Genomic DNA, 21,549 nt, shown 5'->3' with positions numbered 1-21,549 from the left:
TGAAACAGCAGTATGCTATAATAGATTAACAGTTAAATCTAAATTTTAGTCGAAATTTAAAGTGACCAACTGTAAAATCTTGTATTTTTTTCTTTTGAATACAAGCTTATCAAACTGTGTCAAGTTTATATTCTATTATTGTTATCATTATTGCGATTAGTTTTTAATAAATAAAAGAACACATCCGGATAATAGTTCACGCATAGAGTTTTTTTTTATTAGAAAGTATATTGCATTTCCTGTTCTCTGTCAAACGAGAATTTTGATGATTTTTAGATAATATTGAGGATTTGTCCAAATCCTACGTCTCTTAAATTGTATATATTAGTACTTCATCCGTTGCGTGTGACATAATAGACATATCTGTAAAAAGACCATACCTTAAATTCCTCCAATGTCACATGGTCTGACGTCATATCCAAAACAAAAATATTGGGCACTGACTTTGATAGTTTCAGATTGTGTTGAAGGATAAGTGTCCGTCATGGAAAATCCAGGGACTCGAAGCAGTGACGATGATGTCCAAAGAGCAGAGGACATGTTCAGGAGAATTCTGAATCCTATCGAACCTTTAGTGATGAGAATTCAGAGTTTACTTGTGTGGGAATATCCGAGGAAAAGCGCAGTGCTATTTGTTTGTGTTCATGGAATATTTTGGTAGGTTGCAATTTGCATACAGATCGTGTGTACATATACTCGATAGCAGAATTCTTATTACATTTGTACATGACAATTAAATGTTTCTCACTTTCATTGTGTTCATTTTCAAACAAATGATTGCACCAATCTTAGGGCGTCGCAGTATTATCAACACGAAGCATGGAAGTTCTCCTCTTTAGAAAGGAATGGTGATCGCTGATTGGTTGATAATCCTTTGACAGTTGGGCAGGCCTACGAGAATGTAAACATAATCGTTACGTCATCAATGGTAACAGCTGTCAGTGTAGGTGACTTGGAAGTTATTGAGTAGCAATGACATCATGAACGGATGAACAGAGTAAAATAAATAAACTTATTATAAGAATATAATGCAAATATTAATGTTTTAACCGAAAATGTATTGGTTAGCCTTAAAAAAATAATAATGGTGTTTTCCTTAGAATTGGGAAAACTTGGGGTCTAAATTAGGAAAAAAAGATACTATTTTGCATTGGGAATGGGGCCGAATATCAGCCCCAAATCTGGCAGATCGAGAGCCCTGATCTGATTTCATGTACACCTATACACAAAGTGTCGTTATATGAGATAAGTTTTGGTTTGGTTTGGTCTGGTCTGATACTGTTAACTTACTTATGAACACCTACTATATATATGGTTATTTAAGGATGTTTTCTATGTTAGCAATGTGAAAGTAATGAATGTGTTTTGTGTTTGTTATGCATTAGAGAGACTGATATGTTTCCAAAAGCATCTGTTTGAATTTTAACCTGAATCATATAAAATGATAAGAAATGTAGTGAAATGAAATAAAGGTATGAACATTAATGTAATTATGTAATGTAAGTATGGAACTGAAACTGACTTTATAGTGCTACTACACTGAAGTCTACTGCCATAGGCAACACTAGCAGGCTCTTCAACCCAGTCACATGTAAGCTGACAACTTATTACCAAACCAGTTGTTCGTCTTCTGTAATACTGAGCAGGTTGTAAAACTGGTAAACATTAGGTAAAGACTTTTGCTATTGCTCAATGAGGAAACAAAACCTCAAAAACAAGATGGAGGCAGAGTTAAAAAATGTGGCATTATTAATCATGCAATTGGGACAGCAGAGAGTTGCGATTCACCACCTACGTGCATTATATATTCAGATAATCACATTAAATACTTAACATGTACAGAATGGATATAAAAGGCTAAAATTTCCAGCTCAGAATAATAAAAATCAAAAAAGGAAAATTTCAAGAAAAACTTATTCAGTTATAATCACAGCATTTTTAGCTCACCTGGCCCAAAGTGCTAGTGAGCTTAAGCTGTGGCATTGTGTGCGTCGTCAGTGATCAACTTTTTCCTTTAACCAATGGACCAAATTTTTTTATATTTGGCTGGTATGTTCCAAGGATGAAGTCTGACAAAGTTGAGAAAAAATGACCTTGACCTATGTTCAAAGGTACAGGGGTCAGATTTGTTAAAATCTTTTAAACGACTTCTTCTCATGAACTACAAAAACCTAGAGGAATGATATTGGGCTGGTATATTCATAGGATATAGCCTGATTAAGTTTGCAAAAAGAAATGACCTTGACATATGTTCAAGGTTACATTAGTCAGATTTGTTAAAACTTGTAAATGACTTCTTCTCATAAACTTAAAGGCCAAGAGGTATGATATTTTGCTGGTATATGTACCAGGTGAGAGATGCAGGCCAATCGGGCCTCTTGTCATATAAATGATGGGTCTCAACCCCCTGGGGCAGGAGTGGCAGGGCCCAATATGGCAAAAAGAACAAACTATACTTCTCCTGTAGGAATGGTTAGATTTTGTCAAATTTGGTCTGAAGCATTGTTGAATGATGGGGAATCAATTTTGTTTAAAGGGGTGAGATTCAGCTCCTTGGGGCGCAGGAGGGGCTTTGCTGAATAGGGGAAGTAGAGCAAATTCTTTAAAATCATACTCCTAGAAGAATCATTTTATTTTGCCAAAATTTGGTCTGAAGCATTGTTGGGTGTAGGGGAATCATTTATATAAACAGAGAATCTTGGCCCTGTGCAGTAAGGCCCAATGGAGCAAATTCATTGAAATCCTACTCATTCTGTGGAATGATTTGACTATGACCAGATTAGTGTGAAGCATTCTTAGGTGAAGAGAAATTAATTTTGCTTGGTGAGGGATATAGGCCCTATTGGCCTCTTGTGATGTAAGTTCATTGATATAGATAGAGGCTTTTAGTCTGCATCCAAAGATATTGTGTTATTTTGGTAAGTTGTACATTAAATATGGCATGCATATATGTTGATCATAAATTGTCTTAAACCTAAGAATAGTTTGTAAGTGTGGATCTACATGGGTAATTTATATACCTTATGATCTCCATGTGAGTTAATATATCTGTGATGAATATGAACTTATAAGATTAGGGATGTGATACACATGGTCTATGTGAAAATTACTGTTATTCATGACTATTTACATGCCATGCATCCTAGTGTTTACGTAATGGGTTTTACATCCAGTTTCACAGTCTTTCAGTGGAAGAGTATCAGATGGTTTCTACTGTAGTTAGTTATTGGCGATTGGTATTACATCTTATGGGTCTCGATTACATCTGATATTCCCAATGCAAAGTGTATATATTTCTAAGGAAAATGCTACAAATTTGTCCCAAAATGGGGTGTGAGAGCCCTGATATATTCTACAAATTTGAAGGAAATCTATATTTGTTTCAAAATTGAATTTGATTAGAATAATATACTACACATGATCATCTTTTTCAATGTCCTCCTGCAAGTAAATGTGAATATATAGACATTTAATATGTACTGTAAAGGTACAGACTGGCCTTCTGTGAAAAGGTCAATTCACAACGTTTTCTTTGACTGATATCCTTGTCAACAACAGCCAAATCATTTGTAAGTAATTAAATAATGCTTAGGGTACATAGCGAGCTGTGGATATTTTGTTTTGGTTTTAAACAACATTTGTTCTAAAAATATGGTCCCTGTACAGCGGCTAGAGATATTGATTCAGAGGCTGACCCATGGGGCATAGATACATGTAGAATTCTAGAAACTGGTCTTGTGATAAGATTAGATCTATGTGGTTTTAAAGCTCACAGATCGATCATTGATCTGCTCTCAGCTTAACACCTCTTTACATTTTTGCATTCTTAGTTTTAGTGATGTCACAGTTAAACAAATGCCACAATCTTATGCAGGGTATAATTATTAGCCAACTTGTAGAATCTGTGGTCGCCAGTATTAACCAACGAAAATGAAGACAAAAATTTTAAAATTTAATTGGTGATAGGTGTTTGAAAATAAAGGCAATGAAATATCTGCTGTACTTCTGATATACAATGCAATGTTATATATTTTGAATCTAAAGATCACAGAGTTAGTCAAGAGCCTAGGGTCTGCTACACATTGAAGTTATCATCATGGCATCATCATGGCTCCTGATGATTTTTGCATTGAACAAGTAATACCTTGCCTCAGCAATCTTACTCACACCAGTATCAACAGACACTAATGTTCACTTATTGTAAGAAATTCCTCCGCCTCAGAAACAACAACCCCTTTCCCCTCAAAAATAATTGTATCTCCAACTCATTCAAACAACAACACCCCCACCCAACTAATCCTGGTGACTGCAACTCACTATATGATGCCCCACTTCACTAGTGTTAGTGTCTAACTCATTGAAACAAGTTACACCTAGTAATCTCAGTAACTCAAACTCATCGTAGCAAATACCCCAAACTCAAACTGAACATTGTCGGTAGTCTAAGTGATTCCCACTCATTGAAAAAAGTAATATCCCTCACCTCAGCAATCTTGGTGACTTCAGCTTATTAAAACAAATACCCCCACCTAATAAGCCTAGCAACTCAAGCTCATTTTAACAAATATTCCCAACTCTATCTCAGAAATCTCATTGACGCCAGCTTATTGGAACAAATATTCCACACAGTATTCTCAGCAACTCAAACTCATTTTCACAAATAACCCCAACTCTATCTCAGAAATCTCAGTGGCTCCAGCTTATTTGAACAAAAACAGTTAACTCCCAATTCAGCAACATTAGTAATACCAACTCATTGTAACAAACACCCCACTTGGCAATCATGGACTGTAACTCCAATACTCCTTTACCATAGTCCATTGGCACTAGTTGTGAAAAGTGACTAGCTAGGTCAGAGAGCTTAAGAAGGAGAGTTTGATGAGTAGATCAGTTGTATATACACCTGTGGGCTTGTTTTGTGACTAAAGAGCCAAAGTCATGTTAACCTTTGGGTTTGATACTTATCTTGAGTGAACATATACACACACATAATAAAGATTTATTTTATGTTATAGGAAAGCTGGTGTATATTGCTGTCCCCTGTGATATTAAAACAGCGTTTCATTGATTTCAGGTTTTTCGCAGTGAAAGGATGTCAGTTTTACTCCATCGCCAGTACCACCCTCTTCATTATGTACTTGGTTCTGACGTGGAAGTATAAAATTTGGCCAAAAATTTATCGGTAACAAAATTATATGTACCCACACATGTATATTATTTAATGCATCTGTAGATTCAGAAATTTTCGTTGACCCCTTTGTAAATATATCTATTTTTTTCCATAGGTATTCCTAGTAGTGGTATTGAATTGGAAACTCTTCACGAAAATCTCTGACTACAGAAAAACAATTTACCCTTGCTTGTGAACTAATCTAATATTCTAGATAGCCACTAACATTGTAACCCAGTAATGTTTTAAAGATATTGATTGATAAACATTTATGAAAAAAAATTGTTTATTTTCAGGTTTTTAGCAGCAGTAGGATGTCGGTTTTATTTTGTGGTCAGTACAGTCACCTACATTGTTTATTTGGTACAGACTTGGAAACATAAGATATGGCCAGAAATAAGAGGTAAGTTAAATTGAGGTCTATATGCCATTCTTTCTATTTATTTATTAGATGTAAGGAAACACATTTTCGGCTCGGGTGACCTATTGCCATCATGATTTGTCTGTCGTCGTGCATCGTTAACTTTTCAAATATTCGACTTCTTCTCAAGAACCAGTGGATGGATTTTGACCAAACTTGGCACAAAGCATCCCCATGGGAAGCTGCTTCAAGTTTGTGAAGAAAAAGGGTGTGGCCCCAATAGGGGCCGCAGAAGGGGGAAAAAGGGGGTAAAATTAGGTAAATCTTTAAAAATCTTCTTCTCATGAACCAACAGTCAGATTAAATTCATATTTGATATTTAGGGTCCTTATGGCAAGGTCTACAAAGTTTGCAAATGAAAAAAAAAATTGGGTCAAAAATGGTCCCACTAGGGGTGCTCAAAAGGGTTAAAAATTCAATTTTGACCGATTTCAACCAAATTTGGTAGACAGCATCCCTTAGTGAAGTACATATGAAATTTAGTTGAAAAAAGTGATAATGTCCACTTTGGGGCCCATAAGGGGTGTAAAAGGGGTCATAAGTAAAAACCTTTAAATGACTTCTTCTCAAGAACCAGTGGATGGTTTTTCTTCTCAAGAACCACTGAGTTGATCATGTCCAAACTTGATACAATGTCCTGCATAAGTGTTGTTACTTTTTGGTTCGATTCAAAATCCAAGATGGCTGCCATGGCCTCTGATTGGCTGAGACATTTTTAACTTCTTGTCAAGACTCAAGAACCACTGGGTTGATCATGTCTAAACTTGATACGAATGTTCTACACAAGGTCCTGGCAAGTGTTTTAACTTTTTGGGGCAATTCAAAATCCAAGATGGCCACCCTGGCCTCTGTTTGGCTAAGACATTTTGGACTTCCTCTGAAGAACCACTGGGTGGATCATGTTCAAACTTGGTACAGATGTTTTACACAGGGTCCTGCACTAGTGTTGTTACATTTTTGCAACATTTTGAAATCCCCAGATTATTGACATATATTCCTCAGGTTACCGTTAAGGCCCCTTGGGCCTCTTGTTTATTACATTGTTACAGCAAATATCTTTAATTAAAGGCTGTTGATAACTTCAAAATAACATTAATGGCACAAAACTGCACTAATTACGTAGTAATGAATAGTGATTAATGTGTGGTTTAATATCCCAGACGTATACTTTGAATGTTTGCTAAGCATGATGTCAAATATTGATGTGTATGTAAACACAGTTTTCATGTCTGGTTCTCACACATTGTGTTTGTATTATGTAACAACATATTAATTAAATATTAATCAGAAAATAACACTTTTTTGCACATTCTGTGTTATCTTTTTTATCATTATTTGATCAATTTTTAAATTCTTTTACATCTCTAACTTAAATGCATGTAGACGAAAGTTTGTTGGAAACTGAAAATTTCGCTTATATCTAAGCTTAAACTTCGAGGTTTAAAGAATTTTTATTTTAATAATATGAATGCTGTCCGACAAATGAATTCAATTTGATGTGATGTACTTCAGATGTATATGTAATTGCACTTATTCCCGACCAAATAAGATAGCAAAACTCAATTTTTGATTGTCCATATTTTACGTCTTCTATCTGGCATTCACTAATTTAAAAAAAATATGTATGTGCTAGTCAGCTTTTCTGGATTTATGTCCAAGTACTTATCTGGAATAGAGTTACTTCCCCCTGGACTGTCATTGATATAAATGTTATACAGTATGAATATTAATAGGAAAGTATTTGAAAAATTTGAAATTTTTTAATCAAGACGTAGTAATTTACCAGCTGGTGATGGATAGACATTGAATTTGTTCAGAAATAAAATACATGTAGAATGTATGTAGACCAAGCTTTTGAAATACCCTTACTTCTGGATCAGAGTTGTAAAAGGTTATATCATGTTTTGTAGTACCACCAGCTGTTCCTGAGGATCCTGACAGGTAAGTACATTGTCAAATCTCATATTAACACGTAAAGGACAGTTGATATATCAGAAATATTTTATTGTCAGATCATAATCAGTATGTCAAAAAATTGTACTTTTATTTTGAGATGAAAAGTCTGTTGGTTAAACATGTATACAGTATATTCTCTATTTTAACAATGTGGTTACTCATTACTCAATTAATCTGACACGTCTTTGAATATTCCATTTCACTTTGAAGTTGGACTGACTTTTCAGTCTCTAAAGCAACATCTTATTTTCTAATTTCCATTATTTTTAAAGCTGTTTATTTTTTCACATCTTACTACTTGCCTTTCTAAAATGACAAATAATTCAAATTTGAAAATAAAAAGTCATCTTAATTAATAGAATTGTGAAATTACGCAATTAGAATTTGTTAAAGAGACTAAAATGTGGTCTATACTTTAGGTACAAATTAGTAACAATCTGAAATAACAAGCCAAGGTTTACTATTGTAAAACTGATTGATTTTCCTTGTTATTATAGCTGGACACCTGTACATCCCCGCCTGTTGAGTGTACCAGAACTCTGTACATATCTTGCTCATCTGTGGTGCTCGTGTTCTAATATTGTACATTACTGGTTGACATTTAGAAGAGTTTACCCTTTTTTGGTAAGTATTCATTGTTAGCCAACATACATGATTGATGGTAAAATCCAAATAAATTTTCCTTCGAAGTTAGAAATGAATGTATTGTTATAGACTACCATACCACTAATTTTGACTTAATTGTTACTGAACGGAAAAGTTTATACTTAATCATCAATGTGATGTAAACACATGTTTGACGGTCACATCTTTCTTTTCTATGAAAATTGAAAATGTTCTGAATCGTCCTGTACAAGAATAGAATCAAACATTAGAAACAACAGCTTCATATTAATTTTTTAAGAAACAACCATTTCATTTTAATGGTTTTACAGCTACAATTGATACAAATTTCCTGTGTATGTAAAAAAAGTATTTGTAATTTGATTTTCCGATATTTTTACATCTTCAGCTCTGTATGTTTACAATCGTACATATTAATTGTATCATGTCTCTGTTGCAGTTTTGTGTTATGAGCAGCTCATTTTTCTTAATCCTGGCTATGATTGGACGTTATATACCAGGGATAATGCTAGCCTATATTATAGGTAAGTAACAAGTCATGTGCTATCACTGGCATAACTCCATGTTTAAAATGTTTAATGTTTAAACTTCCATGTTCCATAAGGAAACATTCTGTTTATTACACTATCCTTCAAATGCTGATACGGTATACAATATATGTAGACAACTGTAAGATGTCATTATGTTTTTAATTTAAAACCAAATTTTTGGAAGAAAAAAAATATTTGAAATGTTGATGATTTTTTTGCCTGATAAAAAAAAATGAAAGTCGTTTATTCTATTGATATATGGACTATATATTATTATAACATTCAAATTGATTTTGACTTTTGAAACTGTGTGGACATGTCAGCAAAGGATTTATGCAAAAACCTCCTGTATTTGAGGCCAAAATTCCCTTAAATAATTACCAATCTCCCATATTTGTAAATATGTCATGTATGTTCATTGTATATGAACTTTTTATTCTAATAGGAAGTCTAGCATTTAACCTGATTAGGAAACTTTTGAAAATTATGAATATTACTGAATTTTTAAATGTGAAAAACACAGATCAAAGAGAAAATATTCCAAAGCAGTATAAGGATACACTGGGCCTAAAGCATGTGAAGGAGTGGAATTGTCCAAAAGTATTATGCTGTGCAAAAATGCCCCATAATGTGAAAATAGATGTTACTTCTATCGTCAGTGATTTGCCTTTGTCAAATTGTAGGAGGTCATGCACTAGTATGTATATTTAAGACGTGGTTTATATACATGTTATTCTACAGTTATCAGTACGTTGCTGTGTCCCAGTGTTCTTTACCACAATCTTCTCAAGAGAGTCTACCTCAAGTTTGAACCAATATTCATGAAAATGGATTATTCTATCAAGCTAAAGAATAAGTGGTCTTTCAAAGGTAAGTTGTTTCAATAGTTTGTTTGTTTGTTTGTTTTTTTGGGTTTTTTTTATTAACTTTATCTCATTTACTGAGAATTCTTTACATATAAATAGTTTCTCTCAAATCATCACATTTAGAAAAATACTGACTTTGCTTCTTGTTATAATTAATAAGATAGAAATATTTGTACTGACATGTTTCAGTTTACTCATTACTTTTAAATGATACAAATAAATAAATGAGATATTCCCCCTAAATGTGTTTGTATAATATATACTAATTTTATATTCAGAATAGAAATCGATTATGGATATTCCTTAATTCATAGAGGTCTGAAACTGAAACTGTTGTGCTAACTTTCTGTATGCAAGCAAATTTCATATTCTTTGAAAGTACTGAATGTCTTCTTTGACACTGTGTGACTGATGTTGCTTTGGTAATCTAGATTTGATTATAGGTGGGATTGTATAGGATTCTTATAATTGAGTAGATTGATAAATATCAGATATCAGATGAAATTATACAACATTCTTATAATTCTTGATGAAAAGTTCTCGGACTACATAGGGTCCTATGTACTGCACAGTTTTCTCAACACTTTATGAACACATAATTGTCCTGAAAATCAATATTGATGAATTTTATCACCAGTGTATGGCTTATGTGTGTTTCTCATCAAATCAGAAACAGATGGTAACTGGTTACAATAAGAATTGTTTACATATATGTTATATTTCGATATGGTTCAAGATCTTCACTAAAAGTCTATCAATGAGACGAGAAATAGAATACTATTATGTTTTCATGTCGTAAATAAAATGGCTAGAAGTATTCATTTGTAGAGTTAATTTTAACTAATCATGACGTCTTTTCATGGTTTCAAATTTTCTTATTATATTTATTAAGACCATTTTATTTGAGGCCTAAATCTGCCAAGTTTAGGTTTTACGTTTTGTTAAGCTCCTTTTTCATTAGAGTTTGAGTCAGGTCATATTTATCTAACAAGAAAACATTCCTTTTGTTTAATTTAAAGTTCCACGGTCATCCACATCAGTTGGTTCTTCTGGCCGTGTAGAAATATCCGAGACAGACAGCGAAACAGAGTTCACACCATCCTTAGACCCTGCTACCACTGCAGCGCTGGCACGTGCCATCACAGACAGCGAGGATGAGAGTCCAGACCCATCACTGTCTTCACCTCTCCTGTCCAAGGAGCCGTCTATTGACTTGGAAGATGATGATTACCAAGGTAAACAGACCAGGATGTACTGTCTGTAATGTCAGAACATGTGACAAAATTATAGCTGTAGACGAAGTGAATTCATTTGTATTAGTCACCCATACACAACGATACAGAGGAATGTAGTCTTGCACTCTGTCAGCCTATCCACTTTGCGCAGTTTCTAAGGCCTACCCATTTACTCTTTCACCGATAACTACCAACTTTGTTACATGGGTACTTCTGTAAACAGCATAGTATCAGTTATTAAACTTCAACTGGCAGAGCCATTGTTGAGATAAAACAGGGTATAAGAAAGAGCTAAAACTGCTGTGCCCTGGTTTCCAAATATTGCTGCCATGTTGTGACCTGCTTATGATTACCAGTACAGTTTAGTTACTATGTGAATTGTACAAAAAATAGCTAATAGTAAGAAACAAAACTATGTTTCAATTATATTTATAAGATTGCTTTCTAATTGTTTGAAAACTGGACCCAGTGACCCTTTTTACAAACCAAAAAGAAATGTGTTAAAAAACACAGGGGGCAGTGATTTGAAATATAGTATGAAAATTGCTTGCAATTTTCTTGATATTCCTTGGAACAAAAATAACCTTCATCCATTTGTATATGTATTTGTTTTGTTATCTTTTATCAAAAGTTTGAAGTTTGTTATCTTAGTTCAATATTTACAGTCACAAACCAATGCTCAGGTGTTTCTAAAAGTTAACTAGAAGTGGAAACGTAGTCTGATAAGTGATTATGGTACATGTGTTAGTTATTTTTCTGGTTCAAAGACATAGTTTTTTGTGAAATGGATAGAGAAAGTTACCCGTTGTTTTTATTATATGGATGGAGTAATTAATTCTGTAAAGGTAATGCTTGTTGCGATCATACACCATTCAGGAAATTATCAATATTATTTGAAATCTTAACATTTAAAAAAAAAAACAGTAAAGAAATTATTGTGTCTCTTGGCATTGAATTTCAAACACATTAACAATGATAGTTGGTTCAATTTTCCATCTAACTAGAGGTCTAGAAATTGACAAAGTGGTGATTTACAATTCCATAACCCCATAATCAACATTAGAACAATATACCGGTACTGTTAAATGGAAAAAGCTTTGTTTTCTGATATATATGCAAGTATATGATTGTATTTACTTAAATTGGCAACTCTTCCTGTTTTGTATATATAAATATATATAATACATGTACATTTGCTCTTTGTAAACAAAAATAGAGAAAAAAACAAACCCCAGTGGTTTTGTAATTTGGATCAGACTTTGTTACATCTTATGAATTATCAAAAAAAGGGTAAGTGTAAGAACAGAAATTTGACCTGTAAGTGTGAAGTTATTTTCAGTTTTTGACATCTTTATTTGTTAATATTACTGATATATGTGGTTTTTATTACAGAACGGCAGGTTGATTTTGATGTGAATTTTGAGGAAGGGATCCAGGAGATGCCTTCATTTGATGATGTTTTAGACAACACCGATGATGAACTTCTTGAGCATATTCCTAAAAGGCTTTCCAAACACAGACGACCGAAACTGGACGATATGACCTTTGTATCAGAACATTTTGGTGACACATCTGACTCTGAAGAAGGGGAGACTGACTTGAATTTTCCATCTTTGATGGCAGATAGCATCTTGTCTTCAGAATCAGACTCAGGAGGCATCATGCCATCTGGTGCTGGTGCCTTTGTGTCAAAAACTCTGTCATCTGTTGTTGGGTCTGCTCTATCTGGCATATCAAATTTGAAACCTAGCACCACATCTGCCAACAAGGGAGATAAATCTAATGTTCCTGCAAGTGTTTCATACAATCAGCAATCCGGTGATGAAGTAGACTTTCATGTGACCTCAAACAACGACCAACAGACCAGACCATCTAACCAACAAGATGATAATTCTAGTGACATAGACATTGGAGAGGAATTTGAATTTTTGGACCAGTATGACTTGGAAGAGGAGGAAAAATAGTTTTCATATGTAATGAACAACTTTATTTTTAAAGTAAATTTTAAGATTTAGGTTTATGCAGATAATTTTGATGAAAATGCATTAAAGATGTACAAATTGGTGAAGTATGAATGGAACTGTGATGAAATGTTAATGTTTTAATTTCAAAATATTAAAATTATTTGTTTAAAAGAGAATTAAGTGAAATTATGGACACCTACAACAGTTACAGCAAAAATGAAGATGACATGTTATGATATAATAGAAGTATGGTATTAGAAGTCAAGCACTTAGAATCATACTAGATTTATCATTTTATATGAATTAGACAAATTTAAAGTCGGAATTCGATTCTGTATTATATGTACCACAGTGGTTATGTATAAGTATACACGATTAGCACAACTCTTGTTGTCCGATTATATCAGTACACATGTGTATTGTAAAGGTATCATACTTCAACTCCATTTCTGAAAGCTGTTGTAGAGTTTGAATTAGATATTCTGCTGAAAAACAAATTTATCTTAATACGGAATGAAAAACTTATCTCCCTAATTTTTTTTACCTTCAGTCATAATTCATGTTAAGAAAATTATTACCAGTGCTTTCTGATTTTTTTAATTCCATATTACAAATTAATGAATGATGACAGAGTTCTGATAAATAGAGTGGATCTATTTAAGTTCATAGCATTTGTAATTCTTATCACGTTAATTTAAAGCTCAAATGAGCTGAAAACAATCTCTTGTCAATGTTTCTTCATCTTTGTTCTCATAACATTCTGCTGAACATATAACATATCTACAGCCTACATGACATTTATATCAACTGCCCACACAACATTTATATCAACTGCCCACACTACATTTATATCTACTGCCCACACAACATTTATATCTACAGCCCACACTACATTTATATCTACAGCCCACACTACATTTATATCAACTGCCCACACTACATTTATATCTACTGCCCACACAACATTTATATCTACTGCCCACACAACATTATATCTACTGCCCACACAACATTTATATCTACTGCCCACACTACATTTATATCAACTGCCCACACTACATTTATATCTACTGTCCACACTACATTTACAACATATATATCTACAACCCACACTACATTTATATATACAGCCCACACTACATTTATATCTACTGCCCACACTACATCTATAGCTACTGCCCACACTACATCTATATCAACTGCCCACACAATATTTACATCTACTGTCCACACAACATTTATATCTACTGTCCACACTACATTTATATCTACAGCCCACACAACATTTATATCTACAGTCCACACTACATTTATATCTACTGCCCACACTGCATTTATATCTACAGTCCACGCTACATTTATATCTACTGTCCACACTACTTTATATCTACTGCCCACACTACATTTATATCTACAGCCCACACAACATTTATATCTACAGTCCACGCTACATTTATATCTACTGTCCACACTACTTTATATCTACTGCCCACACAACATTTATATCTACTGTCCACACTACATTTATATCTACTGCCCACACAACATTTATATCAACTGTCCACACTACTTTATATCTACAGTCCACACTACATTTATAGCTACTGCTCACTACATTTATATCTACTGCCCACACTGCATTTATATCTACAGCCCACACTACATTCATAGCTACTGTCCACATTTAATTTAGTATCTGAAATATGCATAACATTTCTTAATTGTTTATATCACAATTTTGTTGTTGTAATTATTTATTGATTTTTGTTATTATGACTTAAGGTTACATATACACATGAATTTACTGTTATTTGCCTTTAGATTTACCCTATGTGAGAAAGGAGGAATTGAAAGTATATCCTTTTGCACTACATGCTAATATATCCAGAAATACTTGATAAATAACAAGGCCATTAATGTATTCAGTATTGATACATCACTGAAGCTCTTGACTGTAGTCTGGCATAATTGATTATTGAGTGTATTACAAGTGTATCATAACTATCACTTTGTCTGAAAAGAGAAACTTTAGGATGCAGTCCGTAGGAAGTTTTGTTCAAATAGGCCAGTAATAAAACGTGAGATTTTAATCTGTTCTACTACTGTAAATTCTATTTTCATACAAGAATAAATAAATGTACTTGAAAATTAATAAAACTTCCATTTTTGTGCAGCACTCTTACTAATAAGGTAATGTAATGAAAACATGTCCTCAGTGAAAGGAGGTCCTCAGGAATGACAAAGAAACTGTAAACTCGGGGAGTAAATGTGTTGTGTTATAATCAGAATACAGCTCTCTAAAGAATCTCATGTATTGGTTTACATTGAAACCAAGTTGTAAAGTGCAAATTGACTAAATTGTTTGAAATGTTATTTCTTCTATTTAATGTATTGATTTAATATAACTACATTTCTGTGTTTAAAGTGACATGTATTTTGTGAATGGCTAAATAATACTAACAAGAAAACTTGCTTCAGTTTTGATATCCTCATCATGTTTCAATGGTAAAGGTTAACAAAGATACAATTTCTGTGAAATAATGTAATGTACATTCTTTCTTAACCTACATACTTCCTCACCTCACTTACTTCCATAACCTACAACCTTCCTTAACCTACATAATATACATTCTTCCTTAACCTACACAATTGCGTGTCTACAGCCTTCCTTAACCTACACACTTCCTTAACCTATATAATGTACATTCTTCCTTAACCTACAACCTTCCTTAATCTATATACTTCCTTAACCTACATAATATACATTCTTCCTTAACCTACACAATTCTGTACCCTACAGCCTTCCTTAACCTACACACTTCCTTAACCTATATAATGTACATTCTTCTTAACCTACACAGTTCCGTACCCTACAGCCTTCCTTAACCTACATAATATGCATTCTTCCTTAATCTACACAATTCCATACTCTACAGCCTTCCTTATCCTACACACTTCCTTAACCTATATAATATACATTCTTCCTTAACCTACACACTTCCTTAACCTACACAATTCCATAACCTACATAATGTACATTCTTCCCCAACCTGCATACTTTCTAAACCTACAAACTTCCTTAACCTGTATACAATGACCTTCTTTCCTTAACCTACCTTTCTTCTTTTACCTACATTTATACTTCTTAAACTATATACTTCATTAACGTCATACTCCTTTAGTTACAATGACTGTCTTCTTACCATTCATTTGATATCAATCAGTTTAATTGTTTGGTGGAACAGTATCGTAGTTATTATAATGGTATATCCACTCTGTGGTAGATGTAACTTACATGTGGTATTGGGTTGTCTTTCATAGTGCTTTCCCGGTCATGGAGTTAGGAAATATTTTTTGTGCTGTAACAGTATTTTATTTAGTGTATCAGTTATTATGTAGTATGGTATATTAAGCTGTTCTTTGCTTTGTGTTCATATTAATTTCCCTATTAAGTAAGGTGGGGTTGATTGATTTCTTGCTAGTCTCTGTAAGCCTGTTATCTATTCTGAAGTTTTTCATTATGAATAGACTGTTATAAGTTGCTTCTATGATTGATTATGAAACATAGACATTTTCAAAAGACATTGTTTCATCATATTGGAGTATAGTAGATAAATATAATTAATTTAATAGAATGTATACTGATGTATTCACAGGACGATATACACCCAATTTACCTTTATAATTATAGAAGAACATTTTGATATTAGTAAAACATATTCTAATACAGATGTATCCGGTATATATACATAAAAGTAGCATTTAGAAAAAGTGAATACCTATTAGTACTGATGTAATTCATTTTTTAAAAAAATCCAATGTCAAATGTGAGCAGAAAGTCAAATGATACCATGATCTAGTTTGTATAGTCAATAAAGTTAAAAAATTTGGACTGCAAAAGTTGAAAGATTCAGTCAAAATTCAAAAAGATATAAGTTTAACAGGTAATACTACAATCTTGCCTTCATTAATTTTGTTCTGAATTTTGATTGGTGGATTATACTTGTGATATTTTTATTAATAGGTTCTGGCTGTTTCTTACTTACCGTACAGTGCTTTGTTGATATTTTTATGTCCCGTGATTTGTTTGAATATGTAAACATTTTACTATTGAGTGATTACCTGTTGGTTAGAATGATTTTTTATTTATCTTGATGTAAATACGGCATGCTCGTTACGTTTTTGATTTGGACAGTAAATTCTGTGATTAGTTTGTTCGTATTCTTTATTATCCCCGACTATAGCGATACTGTTGTACCATATCGTATATTGTATACAAATATTGTGAGATTAATATTTACACAATATAACAGTAAAGTTAGTCTTTTTCATCAGCAGAGTGAAGTTGTATACCTTCCTGTTAACATTGTACTTGTATTTGCAAAACTGGCATTTTACAAGATGTGTATGAATGTATGCCTTCTTGTGAGTTGTGATTCTTAATGGGAAAATAGATTTGAAGCTAATTGAACATAAATAATCTACAACATACACAGTATTATTGTTGATAAGGTCTTAGTGTCAGTCTAGTATTCCATTTCTTAGATTTTGTTTTACCTACAAATGAAGGTAACACATGGATTAGAAATGTCCTTTTTGTTAATTAGAAAATCATATTAGTGTCCATCAGATCTTGAGCATTTCTAAACCTGGAGAAGAGGCAGTATAGCGAGGAGAAGAGGCAGTATAGCGAGGAGAAGAGGCAGTATAGTGAGGAGAAGAGGCAGTATAGCGATATTTAGTGATTCCTCTTGATGTGGGTGAATGTTAAGGAAGAATTTCAGCTTGATGATTACATAGATGTTTCCATTCTTTTTCTCCCACATTCCAATTTGGGTTGGGGACTTCCTCTGTGATCATCTTTACCGAAAAATGAAAGCCAAACAGAGGGAGGCTTATCAAATTTAGAGTAAACAGAACTACTCCAAACCTAGTCTGTCTGACCTACAAGGCTTATAGTTTAGTGCAACCTTTTGCTTATTGCTGGTTTCCAAATATTGGCAATTTATGCAAGTACATTGTAGTGGAAAACGGGGATTTCCTTAACCCTTGTTTAACAAGTCATAACATACATGCACATGGACGGGAGGTAAATCTGTCCATGTTTACTTCATAGGTTGTGCCTTTATTTTAAAATTTTCTCCGTGTCATTACAGGATGGTCATTGACTTACCACACTAAAGGTGAGGCCAAATTCAGCTTGGAAATCATTCATTTTAATAGAAAACTATTGTTAGGGAGTGAGAGAGAAATGAAACAGTTTGCTTAACTGTAAAAATACTTCCCTGTTTTTTTGAGATTTATTTGTCTACAATGCATGTGATTATTTTTCAATGTATGTGCAGATTTAAAGAAAATTATGTTTACAAGTGATCATCATATTTGAGACGATGTGAACGTTGTGACAATTGTTATTTCAGTCAATTCATGACAATTATAGTACAACCATTGTTTTAATTGATATTGTCAGTACATTATTTATCTTAATAGATCACATTGCACTGTGGTAGAAATTGCACAGTTACAGAATTATCTACAAAGGTTATCATGTTGATGTACTTTGTATCAAATTCACTACATCACACTAATTTATTTGTCTGTATACATGCATGTCTCTGTATACATTTGAAAAATTTTTAAAAGCAAGTCGAATAAAATTGAAAGGAAATTCAAAGTGATAGTTAGCTGTTAAAAACATTATAATAGTGGTATTATGACAATAATGGGGTCAATATTTTACAAACTAGTGGTACAAGAAATACAAGCATTAGTGTGTCATTACTGCTATGTATTTTCTGTTGCTTTTTTACAGTATTGATAGACAGGTACATGTAAATACCAAAATGCAGAAATATCAAGATAGAAAAAAGATAGGGATAGTTTCATTAATATTTTGTTTCTCATCCCCACAAAAGTTCATTCTACTTAGAATCTTGTAATTGAAGACGAAACAGTTTCAGGGTAACGGATCACAAATTTCATAATCATCGTTGAATATTTACGATTTTGGGATGAAGATTTTCATAATAAATGTGACTACAATCTTTCCCTTATGGATTACTTATAGAGAAACTGATTTCCCAAATGGAAGTTGAAATAGAAATGGACACATTATCAACCAGAAACAGGACTTTGATGGGATTAACCAAGATCCAGTGTAGTTTAGTACAATGGTTAAAGTTAATATTATAGAATATTTCTATATGTGTGTTTAATTATTTAATCTCCTGTTTTGAACTGTTTGCAATCATTTCATCATATTGATTCTAACTAACAGTATGTTTGATTAAATACATAATTTATCCTGACATGTGATTCTGTTGTTTCGTTTTCTTATTTTAATACTAGTTGTGTATTTTGCTACTCTGAATATCTGACTGTCATTGTAATACAAAAGTCGTGTTGTACACAAGTTTCATCAGAATCAGGTACCAGTGTATTTATGCTGACAGTAAAACCTCTCCAAGGTTTTCATGACGTCAGCCTGCATCCTTTCGAAACCCTGTCGTGTAAGTGTCAGTCAACATCTTGCAAGGAAACAATAATACATATTATTGGTAATTAATGCAATATTCCCAAGAATCCCAATCATTTGTCACGTCACTCAGGGCTTTGGGCAACGCTCCTCTGCTTGCATTGGAAGTAAAGTTCTATGATGAAGATGTGTCCTTTCTGATTCAGTTCGATAGGGATTTAAACAATCGTCAATAAATACCCATATATTGTTTACTAAATACGCACATTTGTATGGAAACAACGCGCTCATTATAATTGAATGAAGGTGTTCTTATAGTTTTGAATGGGGTGTGCCAGCGTACTGAATGAAAACAAAACAAAAGTTAAAAAAGAGACGATGTTTTTCTTTAGAAAATGTTTAAGATTGACCCAGGGTACATTTGAGTTCTTCAAATTCATATTCCAGTATGTACAGTATCGCTAGACTTGGATATAGATATATGTTGCAGAAACCAACCGAAAACTGCAATATGTGCGAAAGAGGACAGATCAAGGTCTGTAAATCAATCCTGACTCACACTTATTGTACAGTTTACTTATGTTATTTATATGTTGCAGTTATTTTGAGGTTTCAGAACTTTTTTGTAGTATCTTTTCATTTAGTACAATGTACAGTAGATACATGAATAAAAATAAACATACGTTTACAGACACATGCACGAGAACACACCTACATGTTCAAACTTCGAGACTTTATGCAGATGCACACCCAGGTACACACACATAAACATACACACACACACCCTCTCACACATATGTAGTACATATGTACATGCTTACATACAGACATATACATAGACTTACATGTATACATGTATGTATACACACAAACAATACATACACACACTCATTTACATTCTTACACATGTAGGAACATACTTATTTGTACACAAACATATGTTACTACATACATTGTATGTACATACATGCAAACTTACATACATCATAAATATATGGAAGCACCTGTAAAACGTACATGATGCAAGTATCAACATCCATTTCTCAGTAAACACACAAGTCACTGTGTCATGAAGGACATTGTACCTTTTTGCTTTTTGTAAGAATGAAAGAAACAAAGATTAGAAAAAGAGAAATAAACTTCAGGAAAGAAAGGAGATAAGAGAGGAAAGAGAAAGAAAAAAAGGGTTGGTCGAGATGATAAACCAAGAAGTTTGTGTATGCAAAGATAAATTTAAAAAGAGAGAACAAATTGTCAAGTTATAGAACATATTATTTTGGCTATATGAAGGACTTACATATTTGTATAGATATATATATTTCAAATAAAAATATAAGCACAAACATAAGTATGTGGAGGTAAACAGAAACAGAAAGCTAGGGTGCACATGAAAAGTTTATTAAAGATTAATAATCCTGTGCCATTTTTTCCATTCTTTTTCAAATTAAGACTTAAATATGTCATCTTTACCATAAGCAATACGTTTTTTTGAACTGTATAATGTCTATAATTGTATTTACAAGAGCATTTATATTTAGTAAGCTATGCAGGCATCTCATCTTAAAACTATATTGCTTAATGGTTATAATTATTTCATTATCTACTCGATTGCTAGGAAGATAATTCCTATGAATTAACCCAAAGATAAGAAAAAATGTTCATTGAAAAAGGGATTAGCAATGCATCTAGTAGTATCGTTTCAAAGTTATACAATAATTTTTGCACCTCTTAACATTCCCATAATATGTGGATAGTTGTTTCCGTTTCAGAGTTAAAGAGAACACACAAAGGGGAGATAACTAACCTAATCTTAAACAAGAAAGAGTTAGCTGCTAAAATATGATGGACAACCCTGTACTGGAACCACTGAACTTTTGTGTTATTATTTACAATAAACAATTATAGGATATCTCCCAAATTGGTTTGCCTATATCATAAAATACTGTATTCCACTTTTTGGTACCTGATGAAGTCAGATCAGATTTGATCAAAGTGTCATAGAACCATTTAGAACCTTTTTTCTCTCTAAGAAGAAGCTCTGATTTAATAGGTATGTAGGGATAAGTTAAGTTTAGCTCATGAACACGTACATTATTAGAAGAAATGAATTTCTTTAGCGACGAACTAAGGCCCTGATATCTTAAAAGGTTTGTATTGACATGAAATTTATGAGTAAATTCAGCAAATAGGTTTCGGAAATCATCAATGTCACAATTTCCATGAAATGTCGAGCTACAGACAAACGTATACAACAGAGAATTTCGAGAGGCAGGTTGGTGACTACAGTTGAGAAGTTTTAGTGGTGCCG

At 33.0% G+C, this 21,549-nt stretch overlaps 1 protein-coding gene across 2 annotated transcripts; it reads left to right on the top strand.

Annotated features, from left to right (window-relative positions):
- The first annotated feature begins 451 nt into the window (after nucleotides 1-451).
- Nucleotides 452-19,081, top strand: LOC132565200 (reticulophagy regulator 3-like). 2 transcript variants are annotated; one of them, XM_060229831.1, is made up of 9 exons: nucleotides 452-657; nucleotides 5,075-5,182; nucleotides 5,467-5,573; nucleotides 7,502-7,532; nucleotides 8,045-8,171; nucleotides 8,611-8,695; nucleotides 9,443-9,571; nucleotides 10,587-10,802; nucleotides 12,195-19,081. In XM_060229831.1, the coding sequence occupies exons 1-9, from the start codon at nucleotides 485-487 to the stop codon at nucleotides 12,764-12,766; spliced, it is 1,548 nt and encodes a 515-aa protein (XP_060085814.1). In that variant the 5' UTR covers nucleotides 452-484; the 3' UTR covers nucleotides 12,767-19,081. The 2 variants fall into 2 exon arrangements, with proteins under 2 accessions (XP_060085814.1, XP_060085815.1); XM_060229832.1 differs by lacking the exon at nucleotides 5,075-5,182.
- The last annotated feature ends 2,468 nt before the right edge of the window (nucleotides 19,082-21,549 follow it).

The sequence above is a fragment of the Ylistrum balloti genome, unplaced genomic scaffold (assembly GCF_031769215.1).
Source record: "Ylistrum balloti isolate Yb309-2 unplaced genomic scaffold, AGI_CSIRO_Ybal_v1 Utg369702, whole genome shotgun sequence".
NCBI classification, from domain to species: domain Eukaryota; kingdom Metazoa; phylum Mollusca; class Bivalvia; order Pectinida; family Pectinidae; genus Ylistrum; species Ylistrum balloti.
Note: the sequence above shows the minus strand (reverse complement) of the source record. Positions and strands in the feature narration are given on the sequence as shown.